This window comes from Carcharhinus amblyrhynchos, chromosome 1 (assembly GCF_965287045.1).
Source record: "Carcharhinus amblyrhynchos chromosome 1, sCarAmb.v2.hapA, whole genome shotgun sequence".
NCBI classification, from domain to species: domain Eukaryota; kingdom Metazoa; phylum Chordata; class Chondrichthyes; order Carcharhiniformes; family Carcharhinidae; genus Carcharhinus; species Carcharhinus amblyrhynchos.
The window spans coordinates 107,386,230-107,407,306 of NC_137324.1; the positions used below are offsets into that span (position 1 = coordinate 107,386,230).

The window sequence follows — 21,077 nt, forward strand, 5'->3', positions numbered from 1 at the left end:
TGCAAGGGCAGATAGGTGTTCTTTGATTTGAACTGAATACAATGCACTTCACTCATTCTTATGAAATACCCTACTGAGGCACCATATCAAAGGCTTTCTAATAAGCTAGACAATGTCAACCAGGTTCACTTCATCCACTGACCTAGAAAATATCAAATAAGTTCATATGACAGCATTTCCAGCTTTATCTCTAATACCTTCTTTCCCAGTAATCATAAAAAGCATCTCATAAGAACCCCTCAAGCATTTCAAACTAATCAGCCTAATTTCCCTAGCTCTGATTTGTAAACCAATTGCCAAATCATTCCCAATCCAGGGTCAAGCTGCCTGGTTTAAATTTTGAAAAATGTTTTGTAGTTATCTGTCAGTCATCATCAACTAGTGCATTCTCCATAGCAACAGCTGTGCCAGAGTCCATTTGCCAACCAGTGCTCTTTTCTTATCCAGTATAAATTGTTTCCTCTTATACTGGCATTCTTGTGAAAGGTCTTAATAAATGCAAGAATAAAAGCTTTGATAGATCTAATATCAACTTGGAATTTGCAATATACTAGTTATTTCAATCAACTTCCAATGATCATCTTAAAACAGAGTTTCTAATTCATCAGAACAAATGATTATACCATCATTTTAAAACTAAATTAAGTTCATATTTGAACATAAATTACATCCACTATAACTGGCTAAACAGTTTAAAGCTTGATTTTGAACGTATATAATATAGTATTAGTCTTGGTACGTTCCAAAGAGGTTGCTAAGCAAACATTTCAACAGATGAGAAGTTGGCAGCCCTCATTTACTCACTGTATGAATTTAGATAAGAGCACATTTTTCACAAACTTAACTCCAAGATAGCTCTTGCAAACGGCTTCAAATTATGAAATGGAATTAAGAGGGTGGCAGAGAAGGATACAGGAGGGTGAGCCTATCCCAATATACTAACTTTCAGATCTCTTGTACATTTGGGCGATCTTTGCATTTTAGAGAACACGTAAATAATGTCAATTAAATTGCAGCACAGATTCCCATAAAGACTTTTTCACAAGCATTAGACTAAATAGATGAAGATCAGAGCAACCAAATTTAAATAGGAAATCTGTATCTATAATGAAGGACACTTGCAGTCTTATCTCATTGTAATGCAAACCAACAGCCTATTTTCCTCAACGTTCAATCAGATAAATACATGGCTGCATAGAAAACCACAATTAACATTTGAGCATTCATACCCAATTTTATTTCAGCAACAGATGCAGTGTATCACATACAACAGGGTACACCAACAAACAAGTGCTGCATCACCAGTTAGTAGCAATTTTATTATATACTATCACAATACACAAGTTAAGGAATGAGCTTAAGTTGTACAAAGCAAAGTAACTACAACATAAAAAAAATGTTTAGATGCTATATACATTTGGGGCACAAAAGATGTTGATTTCAGATCTAATGTGGTACAAAAAAAGTCCCAAAAGGGAAACAAAGATGCTTTCAGATTTAACATTTCCTCTTGACATGCTGTTCTGCTACACTGATGTTTATACCTCCGTTTCTCCACCTAGGAAAGAATAAAAACATTTTAGAACAGGAAAGAAGTTCACAAACTTTCACACAAGATTATAACACACACTGGCCAATACTTCAAGGTGCTGCACTGGAAAGCATTTTACTGCAGCAGATCTAATGACATCAGACCTGGTTTTATCAAGTCTGATACGTTTAACCCAGTCAAACCAAAATATACTACAGCTTGCTTGATGTTGTTTGGTTATCATTTGTAGTTTTCACTACTGAGCTACAAAGAAAAATAAAACAGCATTAACATTTAACTTTTTAAATAAAAAAAATTACCACACTGCAGATCCATAACTGAAATACAAGATGTTACCAAATAGAGTACTGAATTAATTATGCAGTAAGTCATTATACATTTAAAATATGCCTGTAAGAAATGTTTAGCCAATGTTATATATATATGTATGTGTGTATATATATATATATATATATAAAAATGCAAAGATGACTGAAGACAAAGGCTGAAGTTTTCCAGTTTATCTTTAACGTTGATACATGATGTTTGAAGAGACCATACCACAGGGCAGCATTTTCACGAGCACACCTCACGTTCTGTCCGCAATGCGCGGCCCCAAGAGAATCGTGTGGTCAGGGTGACACGTGTCCTGCAATGAAGTTCCCGCTGGCGGGTACAAACAAGGTATAATGTCAGAGTTAGAAGGCAACTTTTTCTTTCGTCTTGCTGGGTCCTTTATTTGCACCCATTAGCAGTACTTTACCTGTTAAATTTACAGACTTGTTAAAAAGTGTTAATCCCTCAGACCTTTTAACACCTCCTGTTATAAAAAGCTGCAAATCACTTCAAGTGAAAACTCTAAGGATACCTGATGTTCAGTACTTAAACCAAAATTTATTTTACAAAATCTGACATTTTACATTATTAAAAACAAATTATTTAAATGTTCTTTTTTCCTCCATTAGCTGCAACAAGATCTGTTACATACCTGCAGTGAAATAACTATATCAATTTTTCTTTAGTATGGTTGGTAGTTATTCTGGTGACTGCCTGCACCTCTAGATGCCTTTCCATAGCTGCTCTGCTGACCTGTCAAAGCGATTGGATTTTACAAGTTTAACATGCAATTTGTATATCTACATATACACAAAATTACAAAACATACCAAAGTGGCCCACTTACTAATTTAAATCATTATAACATCTTTGGCCTAACTTAGTAATATACCTGGACAGAAATATGAATTTCAGTACCAAAAGTTTGATTTTCTGCAGGTTGCAGAAAATGGGTAAAAGCTCATTTTGATTTACGGCGTATCCTATTCTCTTCTTTCACCCCTATAATTTTACCCACCTGGCCACTTGCCTCTAAACAGCCTCCTTCAGCAGAGAGGGTGAGGCAGTCCAGGCCGCAGACTTCTCCACGACCATCAATGCCGCTCCTTGATTGACCATCAGGAGGCACATTTGCTACGAGGAGATATGAGTAATGTTAGTTTTTCCTCCTCTCCAAGATGGAAATGCTTTTACCTGGACAAAAGCTGGCTAAACACTCCACTTATCATGGGTAATAACAAAAAGCTTCCAAACATAAAACAAGCTGGTTCCACTACCTTAATCCTTTACAGAAGTTTAGGTCCAAAAGTTTTCTGGCCAATTCAATCTATCTATAGATGAAGCACCTTGAAGGACACCAATGTGGCGTCATCAGAAATAACATGCAGACTTCAGGTAGTTAAATAAACAGCAAAGCTAAAATGGTGCTTAACCAACAGCACTAAAGAAATAGAAGAGATATCAGAGGGGCTACAAAGCTTTAACACCTCTCCCATAAAAGTTCTGGTGTTCAATATGTTCAATTACTTTGTTAAAACACTTTCAGAAAATAAATATAATTTTGGACGCCTTTCAACAGTTTATTAACATGTCTCCAAACTCTTACCACTTCACAAAAACTGTTACCAGCCATTTAGCCAAATGCTGTAACTTACTATTGTAGGTATCATATTCTGGAGCATATCCGTAGTTGTTGTAGTTATACCCAGAGTAATCATAACCTCCATATCCATTGTAACCTGGATTGCTATAGCCATTGTTGTAACTACTATAACCTTGATTCCAGTAGCTGTTGTATCCCTGGTTCCAGTTCTGATTTTGTCCTAGGAAAAGATAGCAATACAAACAATTTGGAGTTTGTTCGAAGACACGGAACAACCCAGAATGTCTACAAGAGGAAACCTGTGACCTAAAACCATCACGTGATGAAGCCTGCAAACACAATACTCATTGTATTCTATGTGAAATCTCAAAATTTGTAGGAACCTTCCATATATAAAGAAATAGAAAGTCTGCACAAGAAAAATTGTGTGCATGTAATATGTGTCATTTATCAATCCTAAAATGTTTGGATAGGAAAGGATATTCCCCAAAGCAGAAAAAAGGCTTCACAAATATTTACTTAACTATACACTGAGCTGAGATTTAAGGGAAATATAGAGGATAAGCTACAAATATGAGGAAAAAAAATTAAATTCCAGTAATATTTTTGTATATGTATTTGAAAATTGCAGAGTGACCAAAAGTTTAGTTATAATTTGACAGAATGGTGGAAGACACTTATGTTTGACTAATTATTAAAAGAATGAAGTTTTCTGAACAAGAGCTATACAATACATTACTCCTGAAGTAATTTTAGTGTATGTTACACAAAAATAACCCCACTAGGATACAATACAGGTTCAAGATAACTACAATTATACTCTTAGTATTTTCATTCCCAACTAACCCAAAACCCCAAATTGTAAGAGTATAATGTAGAAAAGAGCAGAGACAGCCTCATATCATACAGAACAACTGGGAGGATCATTGCTGTCAGTCAGGTCAAGAGGCATTACAATTACCTGAAGTATCACTACTCTTTTTACATCAAGGTAGGAAGATGGAAATCTCAATGTCCTGGCCTTTTACTTCTCCCATTCCTTGTAAAAAAAAAGCCTTGCAGGATGGGTTTAGTGCACAGGCAACTCCACTTAGCATACTCTTCCACTGACTACAAAGTTGCAAACAAAATTCTATATAGATTAACTAACATATATGGTATATACCTCTTCACAGCTGTGTCATTTAACAAAGTAATGTGATTTCATTCTTCAGGACCATGCATTTTAATTCTTTCCCACCCAACAGTCAGAACCAGACTAAATCCCCCATTGAACAAGTGGGAAAAGGTTAACCGGATAAACCGATAATTACCTAGCTATGCATTCCTTTACTTTCCAGTAAAGAAACCATTTCATGTTCAAAACCCACTCGTCAGGAAATTAACTTACCCCCTCTACCACGACCTCTTCCACCAAACCCACCTCCACCTCTGCCTCCTCGTTGCTGTTGTTGCCTGTAGACCTCCTTGGGTTGTGCCACTTTAATTTCACACTGTTAAAAGTACAGAAGTATTTGGTTAAAATAATCTGAATAGCAGATGTTCCTAAAGCAATTCAGTTTGATATGTGAGGATTACAAAAATGGTGCGCTTCTTATTGTTTACCTGTCACGTATATCAGTGAAAGATTCAAATCAAACATTTGATGCAAGGGTAAATAGGCGCTACATAGAAACAGGTTCTCAAGAAAAAAATCATTATTTACTAAATATAGTTAAGACTGGGTGACAGTCACTACATAGAAACTCACTGAAGCTGACTTTTCAACCCAATCTGTCTGCATCAGCACTTGCCACAAGTGCAAAGAGTTCAAATTGCCTCTACTGAACTTTGTTCTAAACCCTATTGTATTTAGTCCTATATCTATAGTCCTTCAACTACTGGAAACAGTCAGCTTCTATTTACCCACCCTGCTTCAATTTAACCTGTCCTATTCCTGTACAATTTGAAATACTTCTAATAATCCCATAATCTGCTATCACTTGAAAGAAAAATCCCCCTCCCACAATTTTTCAAGCTTTTAATATTTGTTTCCTCATACCAAGCAGCAACCTAGTGAATCTGTACAATAACCCCTCTTAAAAACTTCAATATCCTTCCTGTCAGGTGAATTTGCAAACAATACTAATTTTAATAAGACTTTACCGAAGTTTTAAATGTTCTATTGACACTCTAAAGGCAACACTTTAGGATTGATCATTTTCTGTCAGTGCTCTGTGAAATTGTATTGCAAGTTGCTGTTTTTTCCATAACACCAAACCAAACCAACTTCTATTCAGAATACAATTTCTGTTGAATGCATTCTCTCACACAGATCCTTTTGCAATTTCCTTTGGTCTCCTGAAGAATTAACCACCTCAAAATTGTGTGTGTGTGTGCAGCTTTATATTGCTATCACCTGCAAATTTCCACATGCCCTCTAGGATTATATTGAGATTGATATACAACATAAAGAAGCTACTGAATTGAACAATTCTTTGTAACCTAGGGCCCAGTGCTGAAAACTCCTGCATCTAACTCACTGCAACATCTATCCAATCACCCAATTTGCTGCCTAATCAGTGAGCAGCCACAACAAATAGACTATATCTGTAATGAGTTAGTTAATAAACAAACTGGGCCAGCAGAAGAACTACCACAATTAACTTTGGTGTTATCACACGTGAGGAAACAGGGTGATGATCAGGCTCATTTGTGACATTTCCCCTGAGCAACAGATTTTTAATTTTTTTTTAAAACTCCAATCTTAAAGTTACAAAGCCACTGCACAGAGCAGATTGGACGATCCCTTAATTCATCTCCTTGTTTGCTCCAAAAGCCAATTCAAACTGAATCCAATTCATAGTCCCCACAAGAGAGACATACAAGTTCCAAGCTGACAAGAAAAGGCATAGCACCTGATCTTGGGCTTGATCTGACGCTCGACTTAACCAAAAGGCTGAGAGGTGCCCCCCTGTCAGGTGATGATAGTTTCACCCTGCTAGGTATTTGGCAATGATTGCAACTCAATTGTCTTTTTGGTCTATAAAAGTACTCAGGATGGTATTATCTTCTGTGTTTTCTAACTGGAGAAAACAACCAGGAAGGCATGAATAAGAGTCAGTGGGAGGTAGGAAATTACAAACTTGCATTTGTGACAGGCTATTAATGAAGACAATATATCCAAATTAGTTCACTGCTAATAATCGGTGGCGAAGGGCTTTGGCCAGGACACTTCCTGCCTGGTTAGTGACAGTAACTTGCAGAGTCAGCTGAAGCTCTGGTTTAACTTCTCAGACAAAAGACACCAACTCCAACTCAGCAATGCTCTCTGTGTCAGTCTACATTGTGTTCAGGTGTCAATTACCCAACTCAAGTGGCATAAGCACTCAGTCGGGGCTGACCTCTGAGAACTAAAACCTCATTACACGTTGTGGTGGCATGCAGCTCTGCTGTTGCTGATGGATCATAACTTCTCGTTGATTCAGGGCCTTTGTTAGTGCTGTGATGAATTAACAGGCTCACTACGACAATACCGACAATTTACTCACCAATCTCACCCGAGTAGGTTAAGAACAAAGAAATTAATAAAAAGATCTCTGATGGTTAACAACTTTCAAGAAATATTCACTTTCTTAAAGCTTAGAAACATATGGCTCAATACTCTACAATCTCAGAAGCCAGTCATTTGCACCCAAGTTGCTGGCGAAGCACCAGGTCCAGAAAATAAACCCAAGGCACGGCAACAAAAGAATTCTAAATGTAAAAATGACTGACTGTCGTGGGTTTCTAGGCTAAGTTGTCAAAGCTTATATGCAGCATCGGACCACAGGTTCAACAACTCACTGAAAAACATCACTTCCAACAATGCTGGAAGAAGATCTACAGGACTGTCAACCTGCAGCACAACTGTAAATGGAGATAAACATATTTACAGAATACAAATGTCCCAAATTAATTTGCAGTCTGCTGAGGTGGCAGTTAGAGATGCTGCAGTTATCTAGACAGAACTTGATAAGAATTTAAAACTGAACAAGAACTGGTTTCATATTTGATGCCGTCTAGAATCAAAAAGCTTGCCAACAGACAGAATCTAGAGTGTACTTGAAGACTGGTCATTTGAATCTCAGTCAATTACTTCAAGAGAGAAAAAATGAAAAAGAGCATTAATATCATTTCTCCAAACAACATTTTAATTAATGCAAAGTTGCACAAGAATTCCACTGCCAACATGGCAGAGGAATGAAGTAGCAGGATTAGTTCCTGGAGGAAAATCACAAGAGGATAGATACAAACTTCATGAAAACTCAAGACAGAAAGCACTACAAACCTCTCAAAAATTGCACAAAGCTATCTGAATATACAGCTGTAAGCAGATTGGATCCTTAAAACACCCAATTTTTTGATCATCAGCATGGCAACAGCTGGAATGGCTGAGCTGGAAGTTGACCTCAGAAGTAAGTCATCAGGAATCAGAACCAAAGACTACCACTACAACTAGGGTGCCAAGAAAGAGAAACAAATCACAAGAAAACATAGGAAATTGGATATTAGACAGCTGAATGTCGTAAGTAGCAGGATAGGGAAGAAAACCTGTCAAGATATTCAGATTCCAAATACAGATACGAGACAACATCATACGATGCTAGTGGAAAAATGGGTGCAATTCTCCCAAAAAAATTCTAATGCCGTCTCCAGTAGGAATGGTACAATATACATCACAATCCACCCGTACACTTCAATCACTTCTTTGTGCTTGAGGAGACTTTGCCAGCAAAGAGATGTGTGGGACCTACAGTCTGGCTCCTCAGAGATCAGAGCATCTTCTTTAAAGGGCAACCCAGTCTCCAGACAACCCCATAGGCTTTCTTCACCCTCTCCCAAATTGTGCTAAACCCCATGGTATCTGCTTGTGGAGACCAGTGGTGATTTTTTTGCCAGTTTCTTGTTGCACCAGGGAATACTGGGAGTCAGCTAAAACCTGAAATTGCATAACTAAATTAAGGTTTCAATATAGCCCCTCTGCCAATTTGCATCTGGATGCACAGGGCCAGAGAATCGCCCCCAAAGTTTTAGGAGGTAGCAAGAAGAAAATATACCTCGTATAAGTCTGCAGATCATAAAGCAAATTAGTCAGAGCTCTTCAGGAAAGTGGAATGCACTGTACTGATAATATCTTTAGAATAGCATTGCCCATCTGCAACTGGAGCAGCATGTATGAAAGGTTAGAAGAGAATACAAAGACCCAGTGTTAGGAGACCATTGCATAAAACAATATTGAAAGAATATAGAAGTCCTGGAAGTCACACACGTAGAACTACCTCAGAGATAATGGATGCAAAACGATACTCTTTAATATACTTGTTTGTGAAAGAAGGGGAGTTCACCAAGAAAACTGAGGATGGAAATAACTCATTGGCAATCTGCTGCTGAAATTTCAGTCTAACTCAGGCAAACCGGAACCAGACGCAGAACAGGGAGGCTCACTGGAACCAGGTATATACACAGAAACACAAAGCATTAGGAATAAAATATTAAAATTGGGCACTATGGGGAACTATGATGTAGCAGAATTACAAAATTAACTAAGAAGTATGTTTAATGCAAAAAAAGACAAAACATTTAGTTCACACCACAGATCCAGAAATTTGCTTTATGGTCTAGATTTGGAGATTGAAATTTAGAAGGATACACGGTAATAGGAAAGTTATTTTGATGAACAATTTTAACGAACCAAATATAAATTGGGTATACCCAAATAGTTTGCATTTTGTGTAGTACTGGATTTAGTGTCAGGGAAGCCATGAGCAGCGGAGAAGATCTTGATTTGGTTACTGTTAAGTGACCCAGACAAGATACGGGAAAAGTCACAGGCACAGTGCCAACATAATGGATCAAGTCTTGCATTTCATGGGATTCAAAAACAGCAAGGACCTGGAGTCAGGTACAGTGTAATGAAAGAACTGTTTAGGCAAATTATTTAAGGGTTTTGTCCAACACTGGAGTAGATGATGATCTGAGCATCACTGAAGTCAAGATGCTGAGCTTGCATAAGAAACAACTATAATCAGCAAGTGTGGACTAAACAGGTGAGATCCTAAATTAATTTAGAAATTCAATGACAAGTAAATGAAGCAGGAAAAAAACTCCAGAAATCCTGCATTTGCAAAGGAGATAGAGTCAACGGAGATAAGTACAGGGATACACAGACACAAGTTAAACACTTGATCAGAGAAGCAGAAACCTGACAATTCATTGTAGCACAGAAAATAAATCTCTCAATTCTCTGTTAAAGGGTTGCTTGAGAAACGGGAAGAATGTTTGCAAACAGAGGATAGCCAATAGACAGTATGATTTAACTCAAATATTCACAGCAAGATAGCAGGCAATGTACTCCCCTAAATATAAATTACCAAACAGAATTAATGACAGGGAAAACTTTTACATGCTCGGAGAGCTCAGCACCAACCACCAAGGAAAACTAGAGTTTACCCCAAAGCCTCTAAAGAAGTTAGGAAACATTAACAGACATGATAAGGGTGTTACTGGATGCTGGAAGTGCTAACAGTTATAGATAAAGTTAAAACAGATGCAAATGTAGATGATGATCTATCCAGCCACTATAGAACAGCACCAACAAGTCAAATAAAATGCAGGACTATTAGAGTTAAAGGATCAGCATACATACCCAAGAAAATTATTGTGCTGTTTATTTCTCTGAACCCCAATGAACATAATCTTAATCCATTCAATCTCTTCTCGTACATTCCAGGAATCTACCTGGTAAACCTTTGCTATACTCCCTCTAAAGCAAGAACATCCTTTCTCAGATAATGTGACCAAAACTGCACACAATATTCCAGGTGTGGACACCTAGGCCATGTATAATTGGAGAAAGACATCCTGCTCCTCTCGCTATGAAGGCCATCATACCATTTGCCTTCTTTACCAGCTGCTGCACCTGCATGTTTTTTTTAAAACAAGAGTCAAGATCTATGTACAGTCTGCCACGGTCCTACACAACTTTAGTTTTTAGATTCTATCCCTGTAGAAAAGAGCCCATATTTTGTTTACAACTCATATGGCCTTACAAAAACTGATGTTTATCTTTATATCCTTAGCTCTCTTTGCTCCTCTATAACCAATTTATACTTATCTTCTAAAAAGATGATTTGCACATTCCTGCTGGCAAAATGCACCACCTTTATGGCCTCACACTGATCTATATTGGCATTAATTTGTTAGTTACACTCCCATTCTACAAGTTTATCATCATGTAATTTGTCAGTATTGACTATACCTTTTAATTTGATGTTATTCCAAATTTTGAAATTTGATTTCTGATTTCCAAGTCCAAATTTTTTGTCAATAGCAAAAATTGGTTTTAGCACCGATCTCGACAGAACACCACTTTCTACCTTTGTCAGGTTGAGGAACTACCTCTAGCCTCCACTGTTTTGCAGCCAACTAGCTGCCTGTCCCACTTCTTAGCTATAGGTTCACTATGAGGTAATCTACTGAAGGCTTTTTGAAGATCCAAATATATTTCATCTACCGTTTAATCTTACCTATTCTCACTTTTACTTCAAGAATTCAGTAAGGTTGATCAAGCGTGACATTTTTGTTTGAATGGCATTTTGTTCAGGTACAGACTATTCTTTAATTTCAATTTCTAATTGTTTTCCAATTATATACCACCAGAGTTAACTGATCTATACATTCCTGGACTTGTTCTATAGCCTGTCTTAAATAATGAAATACCATGTGTTCACCTATCTATCCTTCAGCACTTTTTCCTAATCATTTTTTGAAATACATGTAATAGTACTCCTGCCATCTCTTTCCTAGCTTCTTTCAATATACACAATTCACCCAGACCCAGGTTTTATTCTCTTATAGGTTTGGCTTTCCTAATTCTATCTTAAATAGTTTTTATGGATTTCCTCGAATTCCATTTGTTAGTCTAGTTATTTACCAGAAGATTATGCTGCCATTACATGTGGGTTTACTGTGTTTGACCTTTAATGATTTTATTTTTGTCTTTTTTATTCTGTCAATATTATTTTCCTGTTTATTTCCCTAATGCCATTCTTATTCTTTTAAGATCAGCTTTTTTCCAATCTATTACTTTGGTATTTATCTTATCTGATGTCCTTCCCAATGTTGAGCTTAAAACTTGTTTTGTTGTGACTGTTGTTGTCCAGATACTTCCCTCATTTGCAATGGTTCTTTTCCCATTATTAGATCCAGCAGTGATCACTTCTTGCTTACCCATTTTGTAAGAAAGCTAACAAAAAGAGTCTAATTTACACTAAAAACTCCAAGACTCAGTTTCCCCTTTTAAGTAGTTAAAATTCTCACCCTGTGTTTAAATCCTCCCATTGTTTCATCCACCCTCATTTTTCTAACCTCCTCCAGTGTTCACCCAAACTTTAGCAAAGATAGTGCTGAAGTTATAAAACCCTAATAATCCAGAGGTCCAGATGAATGTTTTGGGCACGAGTTCAAATTCCACCTCACCAATTTGTGGAATTTAAATTCAATTAATGCGTTTCAGTAGTGGTGACTTCTGCCATAAAAGCTACCTGGTTCACTACTGTTTTTTAAGGAAGGAAATCTGCCATCCCCACCCAGTCTCACCAACACATGACTCCAAATCCATAGCAATGTGGTTGACTTTTAGCTACCCTCTGCAAAGTTCTAGCAAACTACCCAATTCCAGGCCAATTTAGGGATTATGGTGTACATCCTGTTCCCTTCACTCCACTATTGGCAGCTGTGCACCTAGCCACCACAACCTCTGCAACTTCCTGTCTAAAGCCCTTTATCTTTTCATCTTCCTGTCTTTCCCAACACCCTCCTTAAAATAAATCTCTGACCAATTTTTGGGAACTCTTCTAACATTTTGTCTCATGTCTCAAAATCCATTGCTCTCGCAGATGACTTCTCTGAAGCATTCTGGGACTTGCTCCACATTTAAAATGTTCTATAAATGCAGGACATCAATTGGGAAAAAAAACTGTTCTATCCCCAAATGTGCTAAATCTTGAATTGTATTGACAACTTTAATAGACATACCTTGCTAGATCCTATGTTGTGATACTTGTTTTCTAATAGCCTTTTTACTGGTTCTTCCTCCTTAAACGTGATGAAGCAAAAACCTCTCCGTTCATTCGTCTTGTTGTCAATCGGAAGTTCAATGCCTTCGATCTACAAAAAAAACAGTTCAGGTATAATTCACATTTTTGTGCTGTCTTGGTAATATCAGCATTTGAAAAACTATAATCTACCAAATATTTTATGTTTTTGCTAATACCGAAGTTCTAATTAAGCATCATACGGTGGTAATTTTGTGCTCAAAATAGTTGAATGATCAAATAATTTTAACTGTGACTTTATTGGGGACCATTTCCTCCCAACTCCACAATAAAATTGGGTATCCTTTTGAATTATGCTTTCAAACTTAGATGGAACAGTATGTAAGTGCTGTTTTTAAATGCAGACCTACTGGTAATTTTTAACGCAGGCCAGTAACATTACTCATACAAAACAGAATAGATCTGTAATATAATAGTCCTATGCAGAGCATGTATTTCTTATTCATATTACTTGCTGCCCTGATTTTTGAATAAAGCTTAAATATTTACACATAAAAACATGGGTAAAACCTGGGTAAACACACGCACAAAGAAGCATAGTATGCCTGTGAATATCAGCAAAGTAGTGTTCTCTAAGTTAGTGTAGGTTTATGGCACGTCATTAAAATAGAAACTAGCTATATTTAGAGCTAATGGTAGCTGTTTACATCAAAATCTTTCTGTCATTGAGGTTATGAAGTATAGCTTGCCTCTCCGTATGCTCCAAAATAGTCCTTAACCATTTCTTCTGGTACATCAGGACTTAGGCCACCAACAAAAACTTTCTTAGCTGGTTCTTTGCCTTTTATTGCCTTTGCTCTTTTAGGGTCAATAAGCCTTCCATCCAGCTTGTGCTCCTTCAGTTCCAAGACCTAAAAGAATTTAAGAACAGTTTCTGCACTAAAACTACAATTTTCAGAGACAAAACATATTTATGCAATATCAAAATAATAACCTACTCAACCGTATTTAAAAACTTTCAGAGAACATTTATTATTCAGAACTATTCAATGAAAAGGCATTTGCGATAACAAAGTAAGAAATAGAGGGGGGGAATGAATTTGTGACCTCTGAAGTTCAACCATTCTGTTTAAATCCCAGTTCTGAGTTCAGTGCTCATTTCTCTACAGCAACAAAAGCAGAAATACTGCCTGTGCTACTCCTCCTGGCTCCAAAAGCATTTCTATAATAATCAAGGCTCTTTGAAATTGTACATTTTACTAGCTCTTGACCAAATTATACTTGTTGGTAAATTCACACTTAGTTAAAATTGTATCCAATCATGTCAGAAAGCAACCAAAATAACCCCCTTGTTTAATTAAATTTCTGGTATCATAAAGATATACAAACTTCTGCAGCAAAGGTCTAATTTAGATGCACAGGAGAAGCTCCTACCTCAATCCAATATATTTTTCCCAGCGGGGATCAATAACAAAAAGCACATTTGTGTACTTAAAATGATCACATCCGCTCTTTACTCACCTAGCTTCCTGCCAATTAGAGTCATGACCTGGGGTGAAAAGGAGAGGTCAGTGCCACAAGAACACAAACTGCACGCTTCTTGGTATCATTCCCTGCTGACAACAAAATCTTCAAAAATGGATTGGGTTTTGTACAAAATTTTCACAAGTAATCTATAATTCATAATGCATATAACGGAAAGAATTTAGGTATAAATCATTGCATTCTGGTACTCATCTGAAGTAGCATTATCCAAATGAATATCCAGAGACAGCTTTCTGCAAGCTAATTCTTGCAATAGCTACCACTAAAATCTCATTTTAAAGTGAGTTCTAATATATAATGTTGTCCATGAACATCCCCCATCCCACCATAATTATGGACTAACCCCAGGAAACAGATAAGCTCCCTTTCCCCCACCCCTCCACAGAATGGATTAACATTATTGAGGTTACATATACAAGGGTTTGAATCAAATACCAGACTAGTAGCACATCTGAACTAGGCCATCAATACACTTAGTAAAAATAAACTACTGATTTCACTAAACATTGGAACCAAAGGAGGAAAACAAAGTTCCACAGCTTTGTTATGCTTGTGTTTCTCAATGTCACAATTGGATATTTACATTTTTAAATAGTTGATATCAATTTGTAACAAACTGTTGTTAATATTTCTCAAAACAACTTTTATCCAAAGGCACACGTGCAAGAGCATACACATATTTTGATGTAATTTGTAATAGCATTGAAAGTTGATTTACCCTGTCCACGCTTGCAGGTTCTCTGAATAGTACAAAACCAAATCCTCTTGACCGCCCTGTCACCGCATCCATCTTTATGGTACAATCCACTACTTCACCGAACCTGGACAAGTAATCTGTCAAATCCTTCTTGCTTGTATCCCAGCTAAGACCCCCAATGAACATTTTTCTGTGAAGAATAATATTTATAAAGTGATCCTGGCAATTCTGGTATATTGTAATGTACTGTTTATAATTTTAGAAATAGCAATACGCAAATAGAGGTTCAAAACGAGTTGTCCATGGTATTTCAACAGGTAATAATATCTTGTGGACAGGTTGTTGTCATGTCCTTTTGATGCATATTTTTTCAATTTTAAATGCAAATATTAATATTTCATTACAAAACACAATATATCTGTTGGGTTTTGCTGCCAAACATTTTCCCTAAAATTAAGTATTGAGGACGGAGCTTTTTTTTTTACAGCCAACTTAAATGCATCAATAGTGTAATAATTCATCATAGACTGCCCTAGTAGACCCATCATTTCAGCATGTCCCTGTCCCAGTGAAGTGATTTTATCCCATCTCAATTCTATTTTATTCTTCCCTTGTCCAGTCTCTTGCCACTTACACCAGTGACTTTTGGATGGCTACCTTCACTTTAAAATGTATATGTTTCTTAGCCCCAAATGCCTCTTTCCCGTTTCCCCCACCCACCAAGACAGTCTCAGAGCTCACTGCACTTTCTTTGAATGGAGGCCCAATTAGTTCCCAACCATTCCAGTTAAGTTCAATGTAAACTTGACGAACAGCACCTCATCTTTCAAGTGGGCACTTTACAGCCTTTTACCAACGATTTCAACAACTTTAGGTCTCAACCACTGCACCCATATTGTTTTATCTCTGCTAGATTTCTCTCCACTTCCTTTAGTTTGCATTCAGACAGCAGCTATCCTATACCTACACCTCCTCTAGACATATATATTGCTTCTTGTTCAATTAATACTTCCTTTCAATTTGCACCATTCAATCTTGTCATTCAATCTCCCTTGCCCTCCACCTTACCACAATTTACCTTTTGTTCTTCTCCCCCTTCCCCAAACCTATTAAGTTTCTACTTATTCCCAATTCTGATGAAAGGCCACAGATCTGGAACATTAATTGTTTTTTCCTGCCCAGATGTTGCCTGACCCGCTGAGCTTTTGCATCCTTTTCAATAAAATAGGTGCACCTGATCTGGTATAATGAAGTATCGAAGCCATACTGGCTTTTTGATATTCTTCTTGCAGCATCAGAAAGAGGAGGAGGATGAAAAAAAACGAATGGGTAAAGAGACAGCGACTACAGGTAGAGATGGAGAAGTAGAGGGAGGGAGGGACAGAAATGCTAAAACTAGGTCACAAACGCACACACAGCCTGGAATCGAGTCATTGTGCCACATTACCAAACCAAACAAAAACAAAGAGAAAGGGAAAACCCAGAATAACGGAGTTTAAATAGGTATAGTGGAAGAACCGGGCTGGTTGGGCAATGCTCAAAGCTATTCACAGACACAATAAAACAGGGAACACACACAGACAGTAAAGAAGAGAATAAACTGGGATGTGCAAGGCTAGGATGGTTCAGTGCTGTTCACATGCAGTAACCCAGACTGGGCAATGCCAGGGTGGCTCAATACTATTCACACACAGTAATCCAGACTGGGCAACGCCAGGGTGGCTCAGTGCTGTTCACAGTAACCCAGACTGGACAATGCCAGGGTGGCTCAGTGCTATTCACACACAGTAACCCAGGCTGGGCAATGTCAGGGTGTCTCAGTACCTTTTACACACAGTAACCCAGACTGGGCAATGCCAGGGGTAGCTCAGTGCTGTTCACAGTAACCCAGACTGGACAATGCCAGGGTGGCTCAATGCTGTTCACACACAGTAAACTGGGCTGGGCAATGTCAGGGTGACTCAGTGCTGTTTACACACAGTAACCCAGACTGGGCAATGCCAGGGTGACTCAGTGCTGTTTACATACAGTAACCCAGCCTGGGCAATGCCAGAGTGGCTCAGTGCTGTTTACACACAGTAACCCAGCCTGGGCAATGCCAGGGTGTCTCAGTGCTGTTTACAGTAACCCAGACTGGGCAATGCTAGGGTGTCTCAGTGCTGTTTACACACAGTAACCCAGCCTGGGCAATGCCAGAGTGGCTCAGTGCTGTTTACACACAGTAACCCAGCCTGGGCAATGCCAGAGTGGCTCAGTGCTGTTTACACACAGTAACCCAGCCTGGGCAATGCCAGAGTGGCTCAGTGCTGTTTACACACAGTAACCCAGACTGGGCAATGCCAGGGTGTCTCAGTGCTGTTTACAGTAACCCAGACTGGGCAGTACCAGGGTGTCTCAGTGCTGTTCACTAAGCCGGGGAGGGCGGGGCTTGGCGCTCACACGCGCCCCGGGTCCGGTATCGATGACTCGCGCCCCGGGGGAAGCCACCCTCCAGGGCGGGAGCCAAGCACTCTTTGTCTTGGCGGTGAAGAGAAGTTAGCACCGTCTTCTGCGCACTCACCCCTCGTCCTCCTCGTTTTTGCTGGCGTTTATTTTGGCTCCTTCGGGGAACTCCTCGGGCGCCGCCATGCTCTGCTCCATCAGACCAGCGGACGGCGGGTTGTAACCGTACTGAGGGTCCATCGGGTTCCTCTTCCCCCGGCGGGACTGTTGGGAGGGGAAGGGCGGTGGCCGGGGACGCGCAGACGTGGAGAGATGCTGCTGCTGCCTGGAACCAACCGGCCAAGCTGGCACCGCGGCGGCGGCTGCTGCTCCTCCTTGGCTACAAAATGGCGGTGGGCGCAGGACGGGGGGAGGGGGGAATCCGGCCGCCGCGTGACCGCGAGCCGCCCAATCGCACGAGGCCCGCGCCGCCGGGCCTGGCTCGCCTCTTTGTGTGGCTGTCCTGGGCGCCCAGTGTTCAGTCCGCCCGGCTCGGCCTCACTCACTCTCTCCGGGGCTCCGGGCGGGGGACGGGGGCGGCTCGGCAGCTAGTGCGCAGACTCCGAACCAGGGGCAAGGTTCCAGACAATGAAACGTTCCAGAGAGGGAACGCGGCTGGAGGGGTCAGAGTGTGGGTTCACCTGACGAAGAGGCTGTCCCCTCGAAAGCTTGTGAGAATATTATCAAATAAATAGGTTGGACTAAAACCTGGTGTTGTCAGACTTTTTACGGGCTCAGAGTGACCAGAGACACCTAACCACCCAGAGTGACCACAGACCCCCCAACACCTAACCACCCAGAGTGACCAGAGACACCTAACCACCCAGAGTGACCACAGACCCCCCAACACCTAACCACCCAGAGTGACCACAGACACCTAACCACCCAGAGTGACCACAGACCCCCCAACACCTAACCACCCAGAGTGACCAGAGACACCTAACCACCCAGAGTGACCACAGACCCCCCAACACCTAACCACCCAGAGTGACCACAGACACCTAACCACCCAGAGTGACCACAGACCCCCCAACACCTAACCACCCAGAGTGACCAGAGACACCTAACCACCCAGAGTGACCACAGACCCCCCCAACACCTAACCACCCAGAGTGACCAGACACCTAACCACCCAGAGTGACCACAGACCCCCCAACACCTAACCACCCAGAGTGACCACAGCCCGCCCCAACACCTAACCACCCAGAGTGACCAGAGACACCTAACTATCCAGAGTCACCAGAGACCCCCCCCAACACCTAACCACCCAGAGTGACCAGAGACCCCCGACCTAACCACCCAGAGTGACCAGAGACACCCCAACCACCCAGAGTGACCACAGACCCCCCCCAACACCTAACCACCCAGAGTGACCACAGACCCCCCCAACATCTAACCACCCAGAGTGACCAGAGACACCTAACCACCCAGAGTGACCAGAGACACCCCAACACTTAACCACCCAGAGTGACCAGAGACACCCCAACACCTAATCACCCAGAGTCACCAGAGACACCCCAACACCTAACCACCCAGAGTGACCAGAGTCCCCCCAACATCTAACCATCCAGGGTGTCCATTGTCTCCCCAAAATCAAAACATCCAGGGCTGTAATGTCTCCCCAACATTTAACCATTCAGGACTGTAATGTCACCTCCTTGGGGTTGGCCATAGTCTCCCCAGCATTTAACCATTCAGGACTATAATGTCTCCCCAGTATCTAACCATCCAGGGTTGTAAAGTCACTCCCACATCTAACCATCCAGGGCTGTAATGTCACTCCCTTGTGATCTGAACCTGGACAACTGTGTCTTGCACATTTGTTTGTTCAGTTATTTTTCAAACTGATCAACAATTTGTGATATCAATTACTAGACTGCCTTATTTCATATGTAACCATTTTAATCGTCAAGTTCACTTAATCAGTGTTGCCTCTCTATGTAGTAAATAATGAAGATACCATATATCTGCGCACGCATAGGTTGTTTTGCTCGACCAAAGTAACTAAACAACGTACATCTATGTAGTGCCTTTCACCAGGTATCCCAAAAAGCTTCACTGCCACTCAAGTAATTTGAATTATAGTCATTTCCTGCACAGCAAAATCCCACAACAGCAAGGAAATTACTGATAAAATAATCTGGTTTAGAAGTGTCGATTGAGAAGTAAATATCGGCCAGGATACTGAGAGAAGTGCCCTGCTGCGCTTTACATGACACGAATGGGTGGAGCCTTAGTTTAACATCGCAAAATGCCACTGTGCAGCATCCCTCTCAGTACAGTACAGTCAGTGTGCAGTCTCTGGAATGAGGCTTGAATTCACAACCTTTGATTCAAGTGTGACCATGGAGCCAATGCAACATCTAAAGTAATGTCTAACGATTGTACGTTCCTGATTTAAACCACCTCAAAGCTTTTGCATAACTTAGTTATCTTTGCAACACTATTAGAAAAATGACTGGCATTTTAATATTTACCTGTTGGTAGTCAAAAGTCGAGACTTCCTAGAACAATTGATGTGAGCTGTTTAGCAACTGCTTAGACTGGTTAACAAATTGCTTATTAGAGAAACAACATTAAAATCAGCCTATCTGCATCTGTGGTCTCCATCGTTTGAATGTGTATGAATACAATGGTTTTGAAAACTTGCAGGATATATTTCTAGTGTAACTGCTAGCATCCACTGGAGCTAATCCTATTAGGGTTTGTGGGTTCATTAGGAAGACACTTTGATTGCATGCTGGCAACTATTGGGTAAATATTGAGGGCTCCGTAAAGACAAACAAGTTTGACTCGTCCTTTGTGTAAAGGGGCCAGTAGCAAATGGTTTATTAAAATTCAATCTGAATGCATTAATGGAGGGGCTGGGTGAAGGGCATGCTCATACAACATTGTAAGTTTTTTTGAATGTATGTAACCAGATCATAGAGTCATACAGCACAAAAACAGGCCCTTTTGCCCAACAAGTCTGTGCCAGCCATCTATCTGTTATAATCCCATTTTCCAGCATTTGAACATAAGAACATAAGAACATAAGAAATAGGAGCAGGAGTAGGCCATCTAGCCCTTCGAGCCTGCCCCGCCATTCAATAAGATCATGGCTGATCTGTCGTGGCTCAGTTCCACTTTCCCGCCCTCTCCCCATAACCCTTAATCCCTTCTCTTATCAAAAACCCATCAACCCGCTTCTTAAAAATATTTAGCGAGGCAGCCTCCACCACTTCAACGGGCAGAGAATTCCAGAGATTCACCACCCTTTGAGTGAAGAAGTTCCTCCTCAACTCCGTTCTAAACCGCCTCCCCTTTATCTTGAGGCTGTGCCCCCTAGTCCTACTGTCTTTTTTGAGCGGGAAGAGTCTCTCCACCTCTATCCTATCCATCCCATTCATCATCTTATACGTCTCAATGAGATCTCCCCTCATTCTTCTAAACTCTAACGAGTACAAGCCTAGTTTATTCAGCCTCTCCTCATAGCTCAATCCCCTCAACTCCGGTATCAGCCTAGTAAACCTCCTCTGCACTCCCTCCAGGGCCAAAATATCCTTGCGCAGGTGCGGCGCCCAAAACTGCACACAGTACTCCAGCTGCGGCCTCACCAATGCCCTATACAGCTGCAGCAAGACCTCCCTACTTTTATATTCAATCCCCCTCGCTATGAAGGCCAGCATCCCATTCGCCTTCCTGACCACCTGCTGCACCTGCAAGCTGGGTTTTTGCGACTCATGCACAAGGACCCCGAGGTCCCTCTGCACCGTCGCCTGCTGCAGTTTTTCGCCACGTAAGTAATAGTCCTTCCTACCATTCTTCC

General features: G+C 40.4%; 2 protein-coding genes across 7 annotated transcripts in view; one reads left to right on the forward strand and one right to left on the reverse strand.

Annotated features, from left to right (window-relative positions):
- The window catches only part of enoph1 (enolase-phosphatase 1), a 69,992-nt gene that overhangs the window by 29,036 nt on the left and 19,879 nt on the right, over positions 1 to 21,077 (forward strand). The window lies entirely within an intron of this gene.
- Positions 1,209 to 17,809, reverse strand: hnrnpdl (heterogeneous nuclear ribonucleoprotein D-like). Of its 6 annotated transcripts, XR_013886808.1 has the most exons (10): positions 17,349 to 17,809; positions 14,810 to 14,978; positions 13,296 to 13,457; positions 12,527 to 12,658; positions 4,860 to 4,962; positions 3,522 to 3,689; positions 2,885 to 3,000; positions 2,520 to 2,620; positions 2,093 to 2,197; positions 1,209 to 1,558 (listed from the first exon to the last, which is right to left on the reverse strand). XR_013886808.1 is itself a non-coding variant. In XM_080190258.1 (9 exons), the coding sequence occupies exons 1-8, from the start codon at positions 17,468 to 17,470 to the stop codon at positions 2,534 to 2,536; spliced, it is 1,059 nt and encodes a 352-aa protein (XP_080046384.1). In that variant the 5' UTR covers positions 17,471 to 17,808; the 3' UTR covers positions 1,209 to 1,558; positions 2,520 to 2,533. The 6 variants fall into 6 exon arrangements, 4 of the variants coding, with proteins under 4 accessions (XP_080046384.1, XP_080046399.1, XP_080046408.1 ...); XR_013886812.1 differs by lacking the exon at positions 2,885 to 3,000 and having other exon boundaries at positions 17,349 to 17,804; XM_080190258.1 differs by lacking the exon at positions 2,093 to 2,197 and having other exon boundaries at positions 17,349 to 17,808.